General features: G+C 40.9%; 1 protein-coding gene and 1 pseudogene across 1 annotated transcript; both read right to left on the bottom strand.

The window, feature by feature from the left end:
- Window positions 1-7,673: 7,673 nt before the first annotated feature.
- LOC117805443 lies at window positions 7,674-9,264 on the bottom strand (annotated as a pseudogene).
- A 7,308-nt stretch (window positions 9,265-16,572) lies between these two features.
- Window positions 16,573-20,899, bottom strand: LOC117805444 (CMP-N-acetylneuraminate-beta-galactosamide-alpha-2,3-sialyltransferase 1-like). The gene is given in 5 exon segments (XM_034674175.1): window positions 16,573-16,915; window positions 17,898-18,038; window positions 19,212-19,422; window positions 19,634-19,830; window positions 20,825-20,899. Coding segments are annotated over 5 exon segments (792 nt in total). The 3' UTR covers window positions 16,573-16,747.
- Window positions 20,900-22,967: the final 2,068 nt, after the last annotated feature.

Below are 22,967 nucleotides of genomic sequence, written 5' to 3' on the forward strand. Positions count from 1 at the left end.
TCTCTTCCATGCTAACAGGCTAACTGTTGTGCTGCTTACAATGACAACAATGGGGGGCACAGAACCTTTTAGTTCAGGGTAAAGTAGTTCTGGGGGTTAAAAGACACCAGAACTCTTGGTCGAAATGCACCTTTTGACTGATGCATCTGAGCATACTGCTCCACTGTTTGTAGTGATACTCTTTGGCAAAGTTTCAGGAGCAGGACCACACCTCAACCACGCCTCTTCCAGCTCTCTTACAAATTCAAACCTATCCCTCTCCTCCCCTTTCATTCTCAGATTCCGTACCCTCCCCCTTTCTTTCCATTTCTTTCTTTCTGTCTATACATAGAGGACTTAATGTGGGGTTCGCAGAGGCAGAGCTAGACTCTCAGCGCAAAGGGGGCGGAACATCCTCAAGGGGCCCTTCCGATAGTCAAATTCACAACTGGAAAACAGCTGATATATTTTCTTCCCTACTTATCAATAAAAAAACACAAATTCTCACTTATTGATCAAAGACAGCCCATAAAAGGCCACAGGTTGCTTGTCGAGTTCAAATGATTCAGCTGCACCGAGGACAGCACACAGCACTCTACTGCATTGATTAATGACTGGTTCAGCACCGACAAAGATGGACAGCGACAGGCAGGTGCATTGTCCAGTACTGTCTTACTCAGGAATAACATTAACATACAATAGACACAGTGGTTTAAACGCAATTTCAAAGGAAGTCTACAATACCTCAGGAGATGACACATGGTGCCGAGATCCGTTAAACACATCAGTTAAACATCAGTGTTAGGATCCATGGCTAACACAATGAATACAATGTCTCAAAAAGTGTGGAACTCCTACACAACTTCCTCTGGCTTAGAGATATCTTCTGAATAGAAACATACAAGCTCCAGCGTTTTCTTTTCCACATCAGGGTGCTCAGTATTGTGAACAGCTTGGCCATTTCTCGATTCTCGAACTGCCGCACCAAAATACTGAGGTTGTAAAAATAAACCTCTGCTGAGATCAAAATGCGAACGAGGCCTGTCGATTCCTGTGCCGCTGCTGTGACCTCACATCACAGCTGATAAAGGGGAAAGCCCTGACGTAACACCTGCTGAGCTGAAGTCCGAGATCGAGCGAACCTGTAAGGAGCGAGAGTGACGCAGTAACATGCAGGTATATTTCCAAAACCGATTCTAATAAATAAAGGGACTGGGGATGCAAATTTCAAGTATTTTCCGTGATCGATCTTTCGAAATGTCAACGATCAATTATCGATTAATCATTAAAAAAAATGTAAACGTTTTCCATGTCAAAAACAATGCCAAATGTGTTTTTTCCGCTGAATCAAATTTTCCTTCATGACACAATGTATATAATTGACAGTATTGAGTAGCTACAGATCGTATTGAGGTGTTCAAAACGTTAAACATGCTGAATATCAACGTGTGGAGTAGGCTCATAATCTCCGCGGACACACAGTCATGATAGTGAAGGCTCAGACTTCTACTAGTGGATTACTTCAACAAGGGAACTGAACAGAAACATATTTTAGACTTACATTGTCCAGTTTTCTGTCTACTCGTTCTTATTGAGAAAAATAAGCATGTGATCGTGGTCAGTTGTCAGCCGGGAGAGCAACCGGGTCAGAATCAGTCCGGCAGCAGAGAAAAAAAGAGACCCGTCACTCAGCCGCAGCCCCCAGCTGAGCGTCTCCGCTGTGCGCAACAGCTGTAGTCAGCTGATTCACATCCAAACATGCTTTAAGCATAAAACACCTCCCTGATAGCTGAATGAAATATAAGACCACATGATGTTTGTTCCACGTGATCAAATCCAAACAAAAATGTGTTTGAGTAAGTTCTTAACATCCCTAATAGGCACCTGAAAACGCATTACAACCGCAGTCTATCATAAGATTCAATAATAATCATGGCCGAATGATATAGCTAATGGAACTTACCTACAGTGGTAAGATGTAGAAAAAACGTCTAGTTCATTTGTAGCCTCCAAGGCAATTATTACAGGAGGATTACAAAGGGAGGTTGCTTTAAATTGAAAATAGATGGATGTGTGTGAATGTTTTTTAATTACAACACTGACTGGACAGGGACAGACATCAGCTGTTCTGATCCTGTCAAAAAAGTAGCCCAGTGGGGGGCCCCTGCTGAACGTTGGCCCTGGGGGAACCGCACTCTCTGCCCCCGCGGTCGCTCTGCTTATGGGGGTTCGTCATGCCCAGGAGCTAAGGCGGATCCCATGATAAGCTTCCTCAAACCAGTGACAGCAAGGAGTTCAACGTCAAATTTTAAACAGATTCTGAACTGCTTTCTTGCTCAACAGAAGATTCCACAATGTTTTAAATAAGCCCTGATTCTACCTGTTCCTAAAAAACAAACCCAGGTGGTCTGACGACTACACACCTGTTGCTTTAACATCATTGATAATGAAAATATTTGAACACTTGCTATGTAAACACCTCTCCAGTGTCACTCTAGAAGCATATCAGTTTAGGCCTAACAGGTCTGTCGATGACACAATGTCATTGTGCCTGAACTCCATTGTGCAACACCTAGAGCAGGGGTGTCAAACATATGGCCAGTGGGCCAAAACCGGCCCACCAGAGGTTCCAATCCGGCCCGCGGGATGATTTCGCAAAGTGAAAAATTGAAGAGAAGACATTTACTTTCATTTTTCAAGAAAAGTACTATTTCAAATTTGTTTTTTACCTAAGAGGAGGAAAAATAATATTTGCAGTTTGCATAATCTGGTTGAATTTCATAGACTTTTTAGAGCACTTCAAGATCCAACACTAAAGTTTGTGTATATGTAGAAGCGGTGGATCCACTATTTTCGGAAGGAGTCTCATATCGTACATGTGCTTACCATACATGTGGGTGCGTCATAGGTGCGCTCCTTCACTACTAACACTAGCACTACTGTGTCAGGTGACTGGGAGAATTATGGCCAAGCTGTCGTCTCTATGTATTCTTGTTCTGTACACCTTCTTGTTTGCTGCTGTAACTCCATGAATTTCCCCGTTGTGGGACGAACAAAAGAGTATCTTATCTTATCTTAAACCTGTGTGCTTGTTGTGTCTGCAGCAGGTCTCAGTCCTTAAGAATATCATATCCGGCCCGACTATGAGACTCATCATGGCGAAAAATACAATAGGTGTTTTTGTAGAAGATAAGATAAGATAAGATATTACTTTATTGATCCCCCGGGGGGAAATTCAGTTGTTACAGCAACCCAGACATAAGTACAAAAGATAGTTCATTAAATGTGAAAATGTGTAGAATGTACTTGTACTTTTTTGCGCCAAAACAAAAGGAAAAATTTGGAGTTGTCGTTATCTAAAGGGTTATTATGTTATGATTTTACTGGTCCGGCCCACTTCAGGTCATCTCGGGCTGTATGTGGCCCCTGAACTGAAATGAGTTTGACACCCCTGACCTAGAGGGTCCAGGTGATTATGAAAGTGTCCTTTGTGTTCATTTTAGTTCAGTGTTCAGTACTATTCTGCTAGTCAGACTGTATGCTAAGCTCTTTATGTGAGTTGGACAATCTTTGCATCAGTAGGTATTGGACTTTGTAACAGAGACATCAAAACATCAAAACTCATAATGGGGGCCCCACAGGGCTGTGTACTGTCCCCACTCTTTTTGAAATTGTTCAAATTTGTGGATAACATTGACGGTGAACAATGAATCAATGTAAAGGAATCATCTTGTGGACTGGTGCAGTACAAGTAAAGCTCACTGCCTTTTAAACTTTCTCTCCTCACAAAAAAGACAGAGAAGCATCAAGACCAGAACAGCACAAAATCCCCCAAGCTTCATGACTCCTTCACACTTTAGGACACTTTTAAGCAATACATCGATATTGATTATGAGTCTGGGACCTTTTTTATGTGCAGTACTTATTTTTGTATTTATTTATTTTCCACCTCCTTGCTGCTAACTACTAGCTCCCTTGTCCTCTCTATGTCTCCATGTGTATGCCTTCTGAAATTATACATTTTTCAATGAAGAGAGTGGATTGTCAGCGGGTGAGCTTGTGGTTGCCATACTGGTGTAACTGCCCTACAGCCTACTGGTTCCTGCACTATTAACTGGTTCCTGTAATCTAGCAATTTCGTTTACGGCCAACAAACAGCACAAGTTGTCCTCTGGTACAAGTTTCATCTCACATCCACAGACACATCAACAGCTAATTTCATGCAATCATTGTAGAGGTACATCAAAGAAAACTCACCAGCCTCCACTTCATAAAGGATAGTCAGCAGTGGTTTCGGAAAAAAAATTGAGCTAATCTAAAACAACTGGACCTTGAACTTACATCAGGATGTACCCGAGCATTTTACATGGCTGTTCTATAAACTACGGCTAGGCCTATTTTTTTTATTGCTTCTTTGCAGCCCGTACCACACTCCACATTATGACGCACATAGTTTTGAGCAGTGACCAACACAAAAAAACAGGGTTAAAATTCACTTTAAGTACTGTTTAAGCAAAGTGACTGGAACACAATGCAGAGGTATTCTCAAGTCGTACAAACAAACAAAGAACTAAAATCACTGTTTCTGCGTATTTGAGGTTTTAAGATGTTGCTTCGGGGGCTAACCGTAACCCCCCTCCCTGAAATGGAGAACTTTCCCCTCAAATCAGGGTGAACAAAGTCAGGGTTTTAGACTGAGCCTGCTCTCTGAGCTGGGGACAAGTAGTGCCGTAAAGTAATCCACTGGTTTACAGAAACTAGTTGGAGGAACCGACAGGATCTCAAGGCGCAGCCGGGGGGAGAGGGTCTCCAGTTCGGGGAGCTTGGAATCTCATCTCTGCTTTTTGCAGACGATGTGGTTCTGTTGGCTTCCTCGAGCGGGGACCTCCAGCGGGCATTGGAGCGGTTTGCAGCTGAGTGCGAAGCGGCCGGGATGAGAGTTGGTACCTCCAAGTCTGAGGCCATGGTTCTCTGCCGGAAAACAGTGGATTGCTCTCTCTCGGTGGGGAGTGAGACTTTGCTCCAAGTGGGGGAGTTTAAGTATCTCGGGGTCTTGTTCGTGAGTGGGGGTAAAATGGAGCGTGAGATCCACAGGCGGATTGGTGCGGCGTCAGCAGTGATGCGGACGTTGTATCGGACCATTGTGGTGAAGAGGGAGCTGAGCCGGAAGGTAAAGCTTTCGATTTACCAGTCGGTCTACGTTCCAACCCTCACCTATGGTCATGAGCTGTGGGTCATGACCGAAAGGATAAGATCGCGGATACAAGCGGCTGAAATGAGTTTCCTACGAAGGGTGTCTGGGCTCGGCCTTAGAGATTCGGTCAGGAGCTCAGACATCCGGAGGGAGCACGGAGTAGAGCCGCTGCTCCTCCGCGTCGAAAGGAGTCAGCTGAGGTGGTTCGGGCATCTGATAAGGATGCCTCCCGGACGCCTCCCTTTAGAGGTGTTCCGGGCACGTCCAACTGGGAGAAGGCCCCGGGGTAGACCCAGAACGCGGTGGAGAATTTATATCTCCCGCCTGGTCTGGGAACGCCTCGGGATTCCCCAGGAGGAGCTGGAAAGTGTCGCCGGGGAGAGGGATGTCTGGATCAATTTGCTTGGACTGCTACCCCCGCGACCCGACCCCAGATAAGCGGAAGAAAATGGATGGATGGATGGAGTTGGAGGAACCAATTTGGGGATAACTGGTATGGTCACTTCAGGTGCTCGCATAAATGTACTTCTTGAAAAATCTCCATTTCACAAATAAGAGGGTGAAAGAATTTCACCCGGACGACCGGATTTACAAATTCAGCAGCAGGCAGGTGACTGTGGACAGTGTGTGTGTGTGTGTGTGTGTGTGTGTGTGTGAGTGTAGGAGTGTGTGTGCGTGTGTGTGTGATCCAAACATGAGAGATATTGGCTTAAACTCTCATCATTCTTTGATAAGCTTCTGACGTGAAGGTGAATAATCGAAAAGGTTAGGAAGTTTGAGTCAGGATCGTGTTCATTATGTAGTTTTGTAATAGAAAGAACATCAAACATTTTATCTTCAACGTGCATTGATGTACAATCTAGGAAAGGAAACTCAAATGTGCACTTTTGGCAAACCTAACTTTTTACCCATTGTACTGCATTTGGTGATTTGAGAGGCATACATTTTGAGTGATAAGCTGTCACATTCACTAACTTTTGGTATTGATATTTTTAAGGAAAGAATATCTGTTTTGCTTATACGTTTCATGATAAGGTAAAAATAATAAAAAAATCAGTTACTAAGTTAGGCCTGAGCATGTCATTAGAATACGGTGTCATTCCTAAAGACTGGGTTAGTGAACAATGAGCTGATCATAACGTAGAGATAAGAAATCTGACCCTTTTCTCATGCCTGCTTCAGTTTAGTGCCTCTTAGCTTTTGTCCTCTCTTCAAAATGTCCTCTTTGTCCTTTAATCTGAGCAGCTTCATCACAATGGACCCTTAATCTTCATATTTGCTCTTCAATATTTCGGCCTGCTGAATCTATTAAAGGACAGGGGGACAGTATTTTTTATTTATCTGTATTTTTAAAACTTCCACAACCAGATTGGGAGGTGCTATGGAGCTATGAGTTCATAAGTTTTCTTGTGGGGCAGCTTTTGTAAAATAAGTTATTTATATAATGTTGCTTTTGAAAATACATTAACGTACATTAAATGGATCATATGATTTTAAACTGATATACGCATAGATTGATAAGGTATCCAGTAATAAAAAGGTAATTGTAATACAGTATAAATATAAAATGTTGATCTGAAATGAATCAGCAAAGAAGTAAAGCTGAAATAAAAGGGGTGGAGAGAAACATCAATCTAAAGAACCACATAGATACAGAAATATAAAGGTTCAGTGGCCAACATTTTCCATATTGTGTCTTCATCAAACTTCAGTTCAAAATTATTGAAAGTATCAAGAAAATGCCATGTCTTAGCTCAGATGAAATCAATATGGAGAGAGTGCAGAGATGGAGTCTTTGTGAATTGTGGTGGACATCAAGATAACTTGAAAAGCAAGCTATTTGTCTGCAAACATAAAAGTCCTGTTTGACTAGGAAGCATCCGGAATCCAGCTAGTATCAGCCTAACATGTAAGTCACCTCCTGACATTTTCCTGTAATTTGGTGACTTAAAATCCTCATTTTTTCAAACGTGTTTTTGTATTTTTTTTCTTCAAAAGGACACAGGACATCTAACTAAAATAATGAATACATAAACAAATTACAACATATAAGCAGTTGTTAAAAAAATAAAATAAATATAGACTTTACTTTAAGTGATGGGTTACGTAGCAACAAGTTATGGGCTCCGTATGGGTATGACTTATCTTTTGCAGAGTTACATTCAGCTTGGTAGGGCACTGAACACTACGTGTTTGTTTAAGAGTTAACATACAGGAGAAAAAAAACTCTTGCTGTTTTTCTTACTGTTTTGAATCCTCCTAATTTTTTCACTGTGACTTACCCTCTGTTCCTCTCCCTGCTTTCAGCGCCTCTCCTCTCAGCCTCTCACCACCAGCTGAATCCTGTCAATTTCCAAGATGTCTTGATGCTTATCTGTCCCACTTTCCACCTCAAGTCAGGCAAAACCAGCCAGTTTATCCTTAAATCTTGTTTGAAAACTGTGACAGCCTCAGGGTGGATCACTATAGTTTGTTGTTTTCAGGTATATGGGAGGGGTCTTCAGTGAGAGAGCTTGTCAGTGATACAGGACACGTGAGCAGGCTTGCTCCAGGAGGCTACAAAGCAGACCTGCACACAACTCTGCCCCCAGAGTAAGGCTGCGATGACGACAGGGTAGAGCTTGTGAAGAGTGGATGAAGGAGAAAGGGATTCGGAGTCGAGGGAGTTCAACTCCGGCGGCCAGGTGGCTGCGAACCAATGCCCTTTTTAGAAGCTGCTGAAGCCAACGGAGGGAGCTGCGTCGGTGTACAACTGAATGTCGTTGGGTCATTGTAGAAAAACGAGATGCCGTTCCATGACGACAGGAAATGTAGCCACATGCGCATTTTCATTTTGCAGACGTCGTCCAGCACTATCCTGTCGTGTAGTGAAGGGACGGCTGTAGCTTGCGCGAGGAGCTTAGAGAGGAAAGACCTAGCCTGAGGAATGATGCGGATTGCATAGTTGAGGTGACCAAGGAGAGCCAACAGTTGGCGTTTGGTGCACCTATCGGCTAAGAGATAGTTAGAGAGAATCAGAGTGATGCGCTGAATTTTTTCTTGCGGCAGAGATACCTGTAGGGAGATGGAGTCTAAGGTGATGCCGAGGAACTCGATGGAGGTGCTAGGCCCTAAAGTTTTTTCCTCCGAAAGAGGCACGCCAAGCTCCTCAAAGGCTTTTGTGAGGGTGGCGAGTCCAAACTTGGGAGGTGAGGACGATGGAGTGACCACCAGGAAATCGTCAAGGAGATGGAGAATGTACGAGAGTCTGTAATTGTAATTGTTCGTGAGGACCCAGCAATGTGCCTCAGAAAGGGAGTCGAAGATCTTTGGGCTACTTCTGCAACCAAAGGTGAGATGCACCGCAAAATAATAGGCCCCCTTCCAACGTACCACAAAGTAACATCAGAAATCCGGTTGGATGGGGAGGACCTTGAAAGCACTGGTTATGTCAGCTTTAGAGAGCCAGGCTCCGACGCCTGCTAAACGGACGAGGATTATGGCATGGTCGATTGTGGCGTACTGCATAGAAAAATCCGGGGCAGGAATGACGCTGTTAATGCAAGGGACATGTGAACCGTGTGGGGAAGAGAGGTTGATAATGAGCCTCTTTTTCCCGGAGTACTTTCAAGTAGTCATGCCTAACGGGCTGACGCGAAACACAGGGAAGGGGGGACTGTCAAATGGGCCGATCATGAAACCCTGCTTGACCTCTTCGGCCAGTAGGGAGTCCACAATGTCCGGTTCCCTAAGAGCGGACTGGAGGTTATGGCAGGAATGCGAAGTGTCCGGAAGAATGTCGATGCCAGGATGAAAACCGTGGGTGAAACCGTCTAGGAGAAAGTTGACAAACTGTCTGTCGGGTGATCTTTTAAAGCCGCTGCAAGGACCGTTACCTTAATTGGTGTGTCGAGGTGCCGTGCTAGTCAATCCGCTGGAGATGTAGGATTGTGCGGGCAAGTGCTCCTGATGTGGGCACCCCCGCGGAAGGAACAGACGTGCAGGAGGCGACAGTTGAACATGTTACAGCCGAGTCGGTTAAAATTGTTGTATACCCTCCTGCCGGATTGGTAAAAGACTGGCCGTCCCCTTATATCGATCCCTTTTGGCATGGGAACGTTAGCGGCCGGGCGTAAGCTTTCAGCACAGCGTGCACTCAGCTTTCAATGAATGGGGATGTGTTTTTTAATCGTGTCAGGTCGCACGCAGTCATGTTGAAATAATTTTCCAGGACAGCACATGATTTTCCAGGACATTTTACTTTTTCTCCCATTTTCCAGGTGTTTTCCAGTACTGGAAAACTGGTCAACTGTTTTCCAGGTTTTCCAGGTTTTCAGGTTTTCCAGGACGCGTGGGAACCCTGGTTATACCTGCAGCATGTGGGCTGTAGATCAGCTTATAGGTGATAGCTTTGCTCAATGCATGCAGCTAACGCTAACAAGCCAGCCGTTTGGCTAACGCTGTTTGACCTACATACATACGATTATTATAGTGTAATAAAATATTACATTGTGATTTAAAACAGAAATCCAGCATTACATACCTGTCTCAAGGAAGAGGGTCCACCCAGCATCTGTTTTCAGTCATTTGAACTCCTTTAGTTCTCTCCATCTCTGAGAAGCTGTCCCAAGGTGTTTCAGACCGGGCTCTGTTACTCTCCAGTTTGCTTTCTTCATCTCTTCTGTCCTTTTTCTGTTTGCTAGTCCAGCTCCAGTTTCCACCATAACTTCAAAATGATTCAAATAAATCGTTTTCTTCAAGGAAAAGGTCACCGGTCACTTTGTTGCTTCTCTCTCACTCTGCTCACGTCTCTCTGCTAAACTTAGCCGGTCGGCGTAGTGTAAACAATGGGACATCCAGAGTACTGCCGTATATCGTTCCATTTTTCGCGGGAAATGGTCGGGTCGGACAGGGTTTTCTGACTGTTCTGAGAAATAGCATGTAGAAATGACCTTTTTTGAGCTGATAATCTCACTTTATAATGTGGATTAAGAGCAGGAACATATATAAAGGTGAGACTATTTCAAGATCACTTAGAAAGTCCTCATAGCCCCTTTAATGTCCGATTTTACAGATTTTGTTGGGCTGTCCAGCACCCTACAGGGGGGTCAAGAGGTCTGACCCAGCTTCGGGCTGCGACTCGACACAGAAAAGATTCAATGTGTGAGTCTTAATCCTTGGGAAGAAGTTCTGAGATGAATCGAATGATTAAAGTGTTCATTTCGGTTAAGACGAGCACAGTTGTGATTCTGTGTCCGGCCAGAAAGTTACAAACTTCAGAGCAGCGAAGGGGGCTGATTATTTAGAATTATCCCTCCTAATTAAAATAAATAATAAGACCCAACACTGTTTACTATGTACGTTATGTCACATAAGTACAGAGAGAGAGAGAGAGAGAGAGAGAGAGAGAGAGAGAGAGAGAGAGTAGATCAAACATAACTGGCCGCATATAAAATTTTAATGTTTGAAGTATTTGCTTCGTGTTTTTGTTGATTGTTGCTTTTCTGGTTTTTGTTTTGTTTTTAACTCTGTAAAGCACTTTGAATTGCTCTTTGTATGAATGGTGATGGATAAATAAACTTGCCTCGCCTTGCCTATCGCCTGTGACTTACTTGTCATTGCACTGCACTCTCCTGCCTATGTATTGTTATTCTATTTCCCCTTGATCAAATTCTAAATAAAATATTTAAATGTAAGCCATCAGAGTCTCCTGAGTCAAATTTCTTGATGAAATCCACCACAAAAACAGTAGATTTTAACGCGTTTATATCTCCTAAACCATAGTTTTGTGCCGTATTACCCCTCTACAATGCTACGCTCCCAACATGCAAGCCTGCTCATCGTACCCAGAGTCTCAAACAATGGTATGGGAGGTCGAGTCTGCAGTTATCAGGCACCTTTCCTTTGGAATCATCTACCAGTCAGGGTCCAGGAGGAAGACACGCTTTAACTCTTCCTGTCCCATTAAAGTTACTAACCTTAGACCTTTCTGGAGTCCCTGAGCTCCCTTGTCTTGTAGGTTCCTCTGGATCTCTGCTGTAGACGGCCCACTGCTGTAGACGCGCCAGACTCCAGCTGCTTCAACTATCCGTCTCACCACTATCATCTCTCTCTCTCTCTCTCTTTATCTCCCTCTATCCCTCTCTCCAACGCGGTCTCAGCAGATGTGTGTCTAACACAATCAACAACCAACACCTCAATAGTGACGAGCTATGGGAGATCCAAATAGAGAGGCAGAGTAATTGAAGCTTTACTTTTTAGCAGGGATTACTGTATTTTGTGGATGAGATACTTATTATCATGTGAGGTTTTTCTTTCAGTAAAGTCAACATGAAAGTCTACATTAAGGCCTCAGGACCTGACAGTGTCACTGTGTTGCCACAAGGGGAAGGTAAAGCTTGATTTTTTTCTACTTCCACCTTTGCCAAAGATAAAGATTAAAACTGAATGTGCTCAAGACCTTGAAATAAAAGATGCTGTGGGAAGATGCACACAATATGCAAATCAAACCAGAGCAGGGTGTTAGCAAACTGTTGTAGCTTAAAAGTTTAATGTTGTGCAGTTTGAGCATTAAGTAGGAAGAAAGTTCTGTATACCAACCTTTTAACTAAAATGACTGAGGAGCTGCAAGCCCTTGATTTCAGCTCTGAAGCTAGACCTAAATGCTCCTAAACAGTCTTTAATCACAATGAACTTGTGCATCAGAGTTAGCTGCAGTGCAGCTGCATGTACAGTGGATATCAAAAGTCTACACACCCCTGTTAAAATGCCAGGTTTTGTGATGTAAAAAATTGAGACCAAGATAAATCATTTCAGATTTTTTTTCCACCCTTAATTTGACCTATAACATGAACAATTCAATTGAAAATAAATTAAAATCTTTTAGGTGGAAGAATTAAAAATATAAATGTTATAGGTCACATTAAAGGTGGAAAAAGTTCTGACATGATTCAGTTGGTCTTCATTTTTTACATCACAAAACCTGGTATTTTAACAAGGGTGTGTAGACTTTTGATATCCACTGTATGTGTAACATAATGTTTAGTTATCTTCTTCTTTAAACAGTCCAATAAAAACAGTCTACTACCAGTGGAGTAAAGTTAGAACTGAACCTTTAAAAATAAAGGAATGCTTTTGTGGCCTGTGTATGGATTTTATATCCTCAATAGTATCCAGTGCATTGAGGGAGGTCAAAGAGGGATCCTGGTTGTGGTTTTATTATGGGATCTGTTGATGATAAGTGACACATAAAATAACCCCATCCCAACTTTTTTAAGGGCAAACCAGGGTCAGTGAGGACAGAGGGAAGTCTGAACACTCTGGGTATTACTACAAGGGTGCGTGGAGACCTCTAGATGGCACCAGAGTTCAACAGTTCAACAGCTCCTCTGACATCAGTCAGTGTCTGAAAGGAAAGATGGTCTACATGTATGGAGACTCCACCATGAGACAGTGGTTTGAGTACCTTGACGCTTCACTACCAGGTAGCTGATCCACAGAGACTTCAGGCAGCTCTTTTATTTATTCACATCATAGTTTAATCTGTTCTTTCTGTCATTCTTTCAGATGCTAAGCAGTTTGACCTGAAGGGTATGAAACAAGCAGGACCTTCAATGATGTTGGACTATGCAAACAAGTTCTTGGTAACACATCGCTGCCATGGCCTTCCTATTCGTTTTGGAAGTATGCCCATCAGAGGTGGGTAGTAATGAGTTACATTAACTCCGTTACATGTACTTGAGTATTTTTTTCAAAAAATTGTACTTCTGAGAGTATTTGTTTTGCAGAGCACTTTTTACTCCTACTCCAGTACAATTGTGTTGAAAAAGATGTACTTTTACTTCGTTCCATTAGGCTGTCCAGTCGCTACTTTCACCGTTCCTTTTTTTTTTCGTTTTTTGTTTTTACACTCTGCCGATCTCTCCAGAGCTATAAATAGCAACAACACTGAACAGAGGAGTTGCTCCGCCCCCTCCTCCACCAACAGCTGGGGAGAGAGGCTGCGTAATACCTGCGTCCCCTTTGGAGGAACATGTTTACTCTGTGCCCAACATCCAGACACTCTTATGACTTCGTAATGACAAGAAGGAGCAACAGTCACAATGGGCCTTATTCACTTACAGTGCGCACGCATTAATACGTGCTTAAACTGTGCATACGCACGTTTGAAGCATAAATCTGGGATTCATCAATATATTCTTACTTGAATTTATTCTTACACTACGAACAAATTTAGAACTTCCTCAGACCATGCATACGCACAAATGATGATGACCAACTTTCTCAGAAAATGTAAACACATACTCTTTTAACTAAATGCATGACATTTTTAAACTACTGTCAGTAAAAGAAAAAAGCCAGATGACTGTCATATAGCCATCTGGCAAAAATGGCCAGATGGCCATGCTCGCGTGCAAAATGTGCCTCTCGCAAATGTCTTTAGTTTTTCACAGACATATCAGATGAGTTTATTTTGACATTAAAACAAAAAACACATCAGGGTGCATCAGCGAGAATTATTTTCCAGTGTCAACAGCAGGTGTAAAAATGACAACCACATACGAGTTTGGCTGAGAGTCACTGGTTAAACATGGTCAATATTAAAACCAAAACACTAGTTGCTCTGAAACAGTCATGATCCTGTAAGAATTCTGTATAGCTAGAGTCCACAGTGGAGTATCAATATATTGACAACCAACCACAAAACAACCAGACATTTTGATTTCTCTTACAGCTTCAGTGTTTAAAGGTGACATATCACGCTTTTTTCATCAATATATATTGGTCTAAGAGGTCCCCAAAACATGTCTTTGAAGTTTATGCTCAAAAAAACACTTTGAAATCAGATTTTGGCATGCCTGAAAATCCCTCTTCTTCAGTCCTTCTCAGAACACTCTGTTTTCTCTCTGACCACGCCCCCTCAGGAAGTGGGTGTGGCCTCGGCTGTCCAGCACTTTGATCTAATGTTTACATGTTGGCTGAATATTCACGGCTGCTCAGAGAGATCACGTTACTTCAACCCTCTGAATCTGATCCGGAATCTGATCCTGACGGAGAGGCGCCTGTAGCAGGACCTTTCTGAAGGATTGGTCATAGATTTAGTGTTTCTTGTTGTTTTATTTATCAGTATCTCGACGTGTGTCTTGATACACAGCTACGAACATGTAGCTATGTGGCTATGCTAACTAGCGCTAACACTTATCCATGATAAATAAAAATCATCCACTAGATCTTCAAATCTGCAGGCCTGTGGAGTAAAACCGACCTCTGCCAGAAAGGCAGCGGGACCTTTTCTGAAGGATTGGTCACAGATTCTGTGTTTCTTGTTGTTTTATTTGTCAGTATGTAGACGTGTGTCTTGGTACACAGCTACAGCTACGACATGTAGCTATGTAGCTATGCTAACTAGCGCTAGCACTTATCCATGATAAATAAAAATTATCCACTAGATCTTCAAATCTGCAGACGTGGGGAGTAAAACCGACCTTTGTGTTTATTAAGACAGCCTACAACTAGCATGCCTCCCTCCTAAGCTCCTTGTTAGCACACATGTGTGCAGGTAATGAGAAACGGAGGGGGGATTCAGTATTATTTTATACAGTCTATGGGCTGAACAAGCTCTGAGCTCTGACTCCGTGACAACCGGATATTGTTGTTACGTAACAAAAACACGGAAGTCTGAAACAGCTTGTTTCACACACATTTACAGAAAGGTGGAGAAATCAAAACAGGGGCAGAATGGATTTTTTCCATTCTCGGGGGGTTTGTAGACATGCCAGGGAAACATATTTCAGGTAGAGAACCATTAAAAAGTCAATTTTGCATGATATGTCACCTTTAAAGCTTGCTACCTTGTCTGAATGACTGGAGAAAAGCGCAACTTTTGTTGCCAAAATGGGCGCTCATCTTTTTGATGACGTAGGCTGTAAAAGGGTCTAAACCAAGCGACAACCCCCGGCCACGAGAATTGAGGCCAATGCGAAAGTGTTAAAAACTGCAGTTCATCAAGTGTCCACTTGAGGCTGGCTCCGGAAGTACCAGAAACCACATACACACCAATTCAAAAAAAAAATTCTTTACAGCAGAAATAAACATGTTTACAGTCTGGTACAAAAAATGAGTGTAGTCTGGATAGCTACATAATACCAAACAATGCATTTAAAGTATAAAGTGATAATAATATTTGGGTTCTGTCATCAGTGCAGTCAGCTAACATCATAATGGTTTTATTGTCTCCCTGAAGCCTGGCTGCTTCTTTTCAAAACGAAAAAAAAATCCACATCTTTAGAAAGACTTGAAAACTTTATTTGCTCACTTATAAATTAAAGCCTAATTAAACAATTTACACACAGATAATGAAGCTTATGCACTTGAATAAGGCAAAAATAATTCTTCTGTTAATTTACATATCAATGGAGTCATTATCTGCAGGCTATTTGACATACAGCAAGGCTAGATAGCAAACATTTTAACCATACAGAAAAAAGCTTGGTTCTAATGTGTGATGTAAGCTGCTGATTACTTGAGAGAGGTTCATTTTTTAAACACTCCTCCTTATCGAGGTCTTTTTTCTTAATTTGAAATAAATGTTTTTATAATTATTGATGTAACTACACTTATGAGCACATATTCAGCACTTTGCCTAAGTTATGTCTTGGGGAACACTTTATGACCGTTAAGTTGTTCCATCTTAAAAATAACAGGTAGGAATCTAAAATACACAAACTAGAAAATAAACCGACAATGAGAGGCATGCATGGCGGCCGCCAGCTGCCCAGAACCACCGGGCATTCTGGGATTCTCCAAAACGTCCACATGGCCAATCTGCCCCATGTCATGTAAATAAAGTGGATAGTGTTCTTTGCCCATCATCACTCTCAAATTATAGGCTGTGTTTGTCACATGAATTCAAAACTAACTAAAACCCCAAATATACTATATCTAGAATTTACACCCCTATCGCTTTCCATACTTTGCTTAAAAGTAATTTAATCTAGATGGTAATATCAGAAATCTGTAGGAATGAATACAAGAATAAGTTTAGAAGTTCACTGTCTTGCTAGCATGTGGAACGTTCTGTAAAGGTCCTATAATGTCTGAAAAAAGTATCATTTTAATAATTTTGAAGCCAGCTAAAATGTGTAAAGTTCTTTGTGTGTCCTCAGAGTTTACTGTGAACCACTACCGTGCTCCTGTTCATGTCAAGAGAGCCTAGATTCTGTCCGTGTTTTTCTCAGCACTTATTCACTTCTGAACAAAAGCAGAACTGTATGTCACATTAAGAACTGTATGTCACATTAAAGTAGTCAGAGAGCGACCTTACACAACACCATAATTATACAGACACACCCAAGTAATTAACTGCTTTTACTTTCAGCCACACCTGCGTAACAACTATCATAATATTCACAAATCTAATAAGATGAAGGGGGAAGGGCGTGGCAAAGGTTGTTTAACTTGAGTGTACACAATAATAACAGAAAGTTAAAGAAGTCCTTCAAACAAGCACACACTCATATATATACAATGCATTTATAACAATGGAAATATCAAATAGACTTAAGACAGGACTAAGACAAAATCAAATATTAAAAATTACATTTCTTTGAAAAATCGTATTTTCTTCTCCTCGTGTAGTCTTTTATAAATACTATATTCAACCTTTCCTGAATGAAGTCCAGTTCCTAGACCTAGATATTTGAACCGTTCAAAGTAGTGACTCCAGTTTCCATCACTGTCAGCTCCAAACCCGAACACACTGACCTGGGAACACATACAGAGAATATAATGAGTAACAATGACAGGCAGATAAGTCAGAGTTTCCTAAACCAAGCGGCAACCTCCGGTCTAAAAATACGAGTCCAATGCAGAAATGCTAAAAACTGCAGTTCATCAAGTGTCCACTTGAGGCTGGCTCCGGGAGTACGAGAAACCACATACACACCAATTCAAAAAAGACAATCTTTACAGCAGAAATAAACATGTTTACAGCCTGGTACAAAAAATGAGTTTAGTCTGGATAGCTCATTTCTGGATCGGCACACACTGTATGGGGGGTGAATTTTTCTAATGCGGCAATTTCGAAGATATTGAGATTACGAGTCTTCCAATGAGAGGCACAGCTGACTTGATTGATAGGAAGGAACACTGTAGCTGTTAGCTAGGAGGCTCAAAGCCCGCCACTTTACATCACAAGCGCTCAACAGCAGCAATATGGCTGCCGCCGCCGATTGGCCTCAAAACAGTGCTTCAGAAATAGGCGGGTGACGTCAAGGATACTACGTCCATATTTTATACAGTCTATGGTCCTGACACAATAATCAAGTATGCACATGACAAACAGCCTCACACAAACATTTGACAGAGCAAATGTACTGTTTCATATGAACATCATTTCTGACTGCCTGGAGCATAAAGAACACATCTTATACTTGAAAAAGCAGTCCTCTTTAGCACATTTTAGCCTTAACCCCTGAGGCCAGGATGTGGTTAGCCTAGGTTAGCATCAAGAATGGAAATGGAGAAAGTAGTAACAAACCAACATTGTGGTCTTTGTATATAAAGTCAGCTATACATAAAAGATATGACTAATCTTCTATAAAACTGCAGCGGCACAAGTTATCCTGACACATGCACGAAAATGCAAGATGTGAATTATGAACAACTTTACAGTTTTATTTTGGTCTTAAACCTCACAAGTGTAAGTAGAATACCATACAAAAACTGATGTGTGATGTAGACCTACCTCATCACAAAGTACCAAGCTGAGAACCACAGTCATGAAGCCAGTCGACCCGTACCCGTCCTTCTTGTTCAGCCACACGTCATAAACATATTTCATGAAAGCTGGACTGAGGATCGTCACCTGTTGGAAGTCACAGTTACTCTTACACTGCCATTTGAAAAATGTGTTCTGCAGTGAATGCACAACACCATGATGCTTTGAGGATTAAAACACCCACCTTGTCCTTGTATATTCTTCTGGGTGACTTCACATTCCTGATGGAGGTGATATCAAACGTCATTGCAAAAAGAAGTCAACACAAATGATAGGAAAATTATAAACAAATATGCCATTAGTCAGCCATACCGGTCTTGACATTTCATTGCACCTCATTTTCCCCCTCTTGATGTCTATCAGGAAGAGGGTTAACCTTATGTGACGGTGAAGCCTGTACATTGGTTCATGGTTTCTCGATTGCAAGCTAGTCTGGTCTCTGCATGACTCATCCTCCCACACTCCCTCAGTTTTAATATCCATACTCCCTGTTATACAACAGTAGACACCTGCTGCTAGCTGGATAATTCTGGTGTGGCTATGTGCGTCAATGGTCCAGTTTCAATGTTCTGATCTGGATTACTGAGGTCTTGCTGTGTTAACCCTGCAAACTGTGCTCAGTGTCTCATATCTTGTGAGACTTGTGTTGACCTTTTATCTCTAACAAGTGTAACATTAGCTTAGGTGGATGGTCAGGTAGAGTTAGTCAGCTCACGGTGTGTAAACATTAAAGCTAGGGTTGGTAGCCATGGAAAACTAGCATGAATTTGAATGTAGCATATGCTCAGGACTCCGTCTAACCCCCCAAGGTGCACTATGTGACGCAACAGCCCCAATTCCAAAAAAGTTTGGAGGTTGTGTGAAATGACGATAAAAACGGATTTAGATTGTTTGCAAATTATTTGTCTGCACGTGATTGAAAATGTTAAAAGTCTACATATGAAATGTTGAAACTGAAAAATTTGACTGTTTAATGAAAAATATATGCTTACTTTAATTTTGCTGCCAGCATCATAACTCAAAAAAGTTGGTGAAGAAGTATGTTTAACCTTGTGTTGAATCACGTCCTTCTTTAACATCACTGTAGACGTTTGGGAACCCAGGAGACCAGTTTCTGGAGTTTTAAAAGTACAATGTTGTCCCATTCTTGCCTGATATGAGATTTCAGCTGCCAAACTGGGACTGCAGGCAGTTTAACACCTGGACTCTTGTACTTCGAAGCCATACTGTTCTTATGTATGCAGAATGTAATTTGGCATTGTCCTGCTAAAATATGGGGACAACATTTTTTGATTTACAGATAGCAGCAATACGTAACACTTACTCTGGACTCATAGCTTTACGAAGCCACTCATAATCACGTATTTTGTATGGAATAAACACAATATGGGTGGTGTTTTCCACTCTGGGTGCACTCTCTGGATACAATACACGATGAGTTATCTTGGTCCCAACATCCTCTTCATATCCTTTGGTAACGCCTCTGTTCATTCTAAATGAAACAAGGGAAAACTTATTTAATCATAAAGTTCAGAGACAATGAAACTGAATTTGTTTTAGTTTATGAAAGTTAAGTCAAAGTTTACGTAGCACATTTAAAACAACCACAGTTGAGCAAAGTGCTGTACAGGTATAAAATCATGGTATCAATAAAAAGCAAATCTGGGTTTAAGGGTTGTCTTTGTATTGTATTGATGAATTACCTTATCACAACATCATGATAGTCGATCAGAGGTCCATAACGTGATCCTTTCAAGTGACCAGAATTACCAACCACAGCACAAGTCCTGCAGCGTCCAGGACTGGGTTTCATAACTTCCAGAGAGGGGGGGATCATCTGAAACGTCTTCTCCACTGTCATCTTGAAGTAAGTAAAGTTCTCCCTAGAACCCTGTATGGGCTAAACAGAGGGAGATATACTAATTGCAGTTTTATCTATCATAACCCCAACAAAATCAACCGGCTACTTAACAAAAGTATTTCTTCTTTTCCTTTTTGTCTCTCTTTCTTTTTCTTGTCTCTTTCTTCTCCCTCACAAAAATCTCTCAGGATACTCTTACCCTTAAAAAAAACTTTCATGATCATAAAACACAATCTGATACCACTTCCTACTTCTCATTAATCCAAGTATCCTCCCCCGGACCAGTCTAACATGACCCATACATTACTGTAACCTTTAATGTTGGTACGTCTGTCTTAATTCTTTGTTCTTTATGTCAGTTTGTTGTGATAAAACAAGAGAGATCAGGGTTTACCGTACAAAACCGTACTGAAGTAAACTGGACCACTCTAGCATAGATTTATTTTGCGCGTGCTGAGCTCCTTGTTAAAGTTTGCTAGAATAACTATGCAGTGTACAGCTAGACAGAAAAATAAGGAAGTGAGGTTTGCGCTAAGAATAAGCAACTGATGGTTAGATTTCTTACAAAGAAAGCTGGAGGATTGGGTTAAGGTACCAAAGCTAAAGTACATCGGTTCAAAAGAAAGTCGGTATCATATAAAAAGTCTACATGTACTCTTTCCTCCCAATGAAATTGAGATCAGGGAATGATTTGATGATGGGATGTTTTATGGTCTGTCCATCGCAAACAACCCCAGTACACTAATGCACTCAACATAATACTTCATCTGACTTTAATGGACCGTGTCTACTAATAACAGTGAAGGGGTACCTACAGCATCATTTTAACATTTGGCAACCAACCAAGCACCAAAACTTTAGAGTAAAATACAGAACAAAGTTTGCAACCTGCAAAATGTGCAGAGAAATCCCTAAGACTTAAATACAATTATCTGATTGCTAATTTTGCATCAGAGATAAGGATATCTAACAATCTCCAGTAAACATAAAGGGTGTATTGGTGCTGTGTCTGTAAAAATATTTTGGCATTTACCTTCCACCAGTTGAAAACGTCCTCGGCCACTGTGTCATTCTTAAACAAAAAGGGTTTAGGAGAAGCACTGAGCATCTCCCCATACACTGAATCAACCTCTTTCAAACATTCGCCCCTGGACTGCTGAGACCAGAGGGAAGGGAAAGCTATATTCAATGAGTATAGAGACAGTGCAGCGACTGCAAGGCAACACACTATGTAAAAAACATATCTGGGTTTGATTTGTTGCAGGCATCTTGGCATCATGACGCTCCTGTATGAAGAACAGAGGAGATCTGTGGTTACAAAATGTAAGAGAACAAACAAATTAGTTCATCATGGTGGTCGTACCACCAGAGAGGCATATCTGTTATACTGCTGAAATAGTGACACTAAAACCTTTACCTGGTGATCTTTAGTTCAGTATTCAGGGGTTAACACAATGTGAAAAAAAAATGTCATTCTGGTACTGCAAGATTACCTGCTGACTCATAGTTAATAATGACTCCAGCTGAAAAAATGTAACCCTGTAGTTATCTGCCACACCTTGCATATTAGATGCTCTTACTGAATATAGACTAGAAAAGAAAAAAAACAACGCAGGAAAAAATGAAGTCGAACACATTTCCAACAGGGCTGCATGAGGACAACTTTTGGGATGAGTCCCTAACAGTTGTAGTCAAGTATCATTCTATATTGTCCTCTGAATTTAAGAGAGTACTGATTATTAATGATATATTTCTATACAACTAAACACTGAGTGGAACAGGAAGTTTATATCCAGGGGAAGATGCATTAAGCTTTAAGCAAACCTATTGATCTTTACTCAATTTTTCGACATACCTTAAGATGGCATAATGTGTCATATTCATGATATGAATAACATGTTTGTTTATTTATTTACTTACTTACTTAATAACTGACTTATTATTTGGATGTGTCTTGGTTCAGAATAATATCAGTCAACAAAGAAATAACATGAGCACATTAAAAAATACATTTACATTTTAAAATAATTTTCTTGTCAAGATGTTTTTATGGTTGATATAGATTTTTTAGAATTAACTTATTTCACATTTACAGGCAAGACTGAGTCATGACTTGGACCTGGCCAAATCATCCAGGTTTAAATTCAATAACTTCAGTCAATACACTTAGAAATACAGTATCATGCTGTATATTTCTGTAAAAAAAAAAGAAGTTTTTCTCTTACCTGAAAATAGATTTATCAACAAAGAGCCTAGTAAGACGAGACAAACACGTCAATCGGTGATTCTGTTTAACATTAACAATGACACCAAGAGCAGGTAACACCTGTTAGAGGGCTGGCAGACTGCCCTTTATGTGTTATCATTACCTGTGTGAAAGACTTACATCTTTTTAGTTTCATAACCCATTGTTTTTCAGGATCAAAAAGTTTCTCAAAGTCCACATCAAAAAGCTGCCATCAAATGGGAAGAATTAATGTTACTTTCAGCTTTTAATTAATCGCCAGTTTTAGTAATAGATAGAGTTATAGATACAAACCAAACATTAAAAAGTATGTAATCTTTAACCCTCTAAATGCCCATTTATGTCTACAATGCATCAGATATGTTTTATGGAAAAAGTTTCAAAACCAAATTATTTTCCATTTAAAAAGAAGGGGGGACTTTTTTTACTTACTTTTTTTCATGAACACAAGTCTGGGACATGTCAGTTTCCAAACACATTTCTTTTTTTACAGTGTCAGATTTTATATTTTTAAAATCCCACTTGTTTACCTGAAGTGACAAAAACTGTAGCTACCCTATCCTTTGCTTCTCTCCTCCTTAATGTGACACTGAGTTTCTCAGAGTGGTAATGATAAAGTTTCATCCAGGTCGAAATGTACCTTAAGTATTATGCAGTCTGCGATAGGAACACAACTGTTAACTCTGTTTTTGTTTGTCATCATCGTGGGGTCTCTCATGTTTTCAAAAACAGAGCAGATTTTAAAAATATTTTATTGTGCTTGAAAATAATGCATTCTACTAAAATGTTTTTCTGTAAATGCTACATTTATAAAAAGATAAATCCAGTATTGTAAAGGTGGAAATAAAACCTACATAAGGCACTTGATGTCTGTATTTTCCTTCAAATAATCAACCTTGATAATATGTTTACTTTTATATTTTTTATTATT

The sequence above is a fragment of the Notolabrus celidotus genome, chromosome 21 (genome assembly GCF_009762535.1).
Source record: "Notolabrus celidotus isolate fNotCel1 chromosome 21, fNotCel1.pri, whole genome shotgun sequence".
NCBI lineage: Eukaryota > Metazoa > Chordata > Actinopteri > Labriformes > Labridae > Notolabrus > Notolabrus celidotus.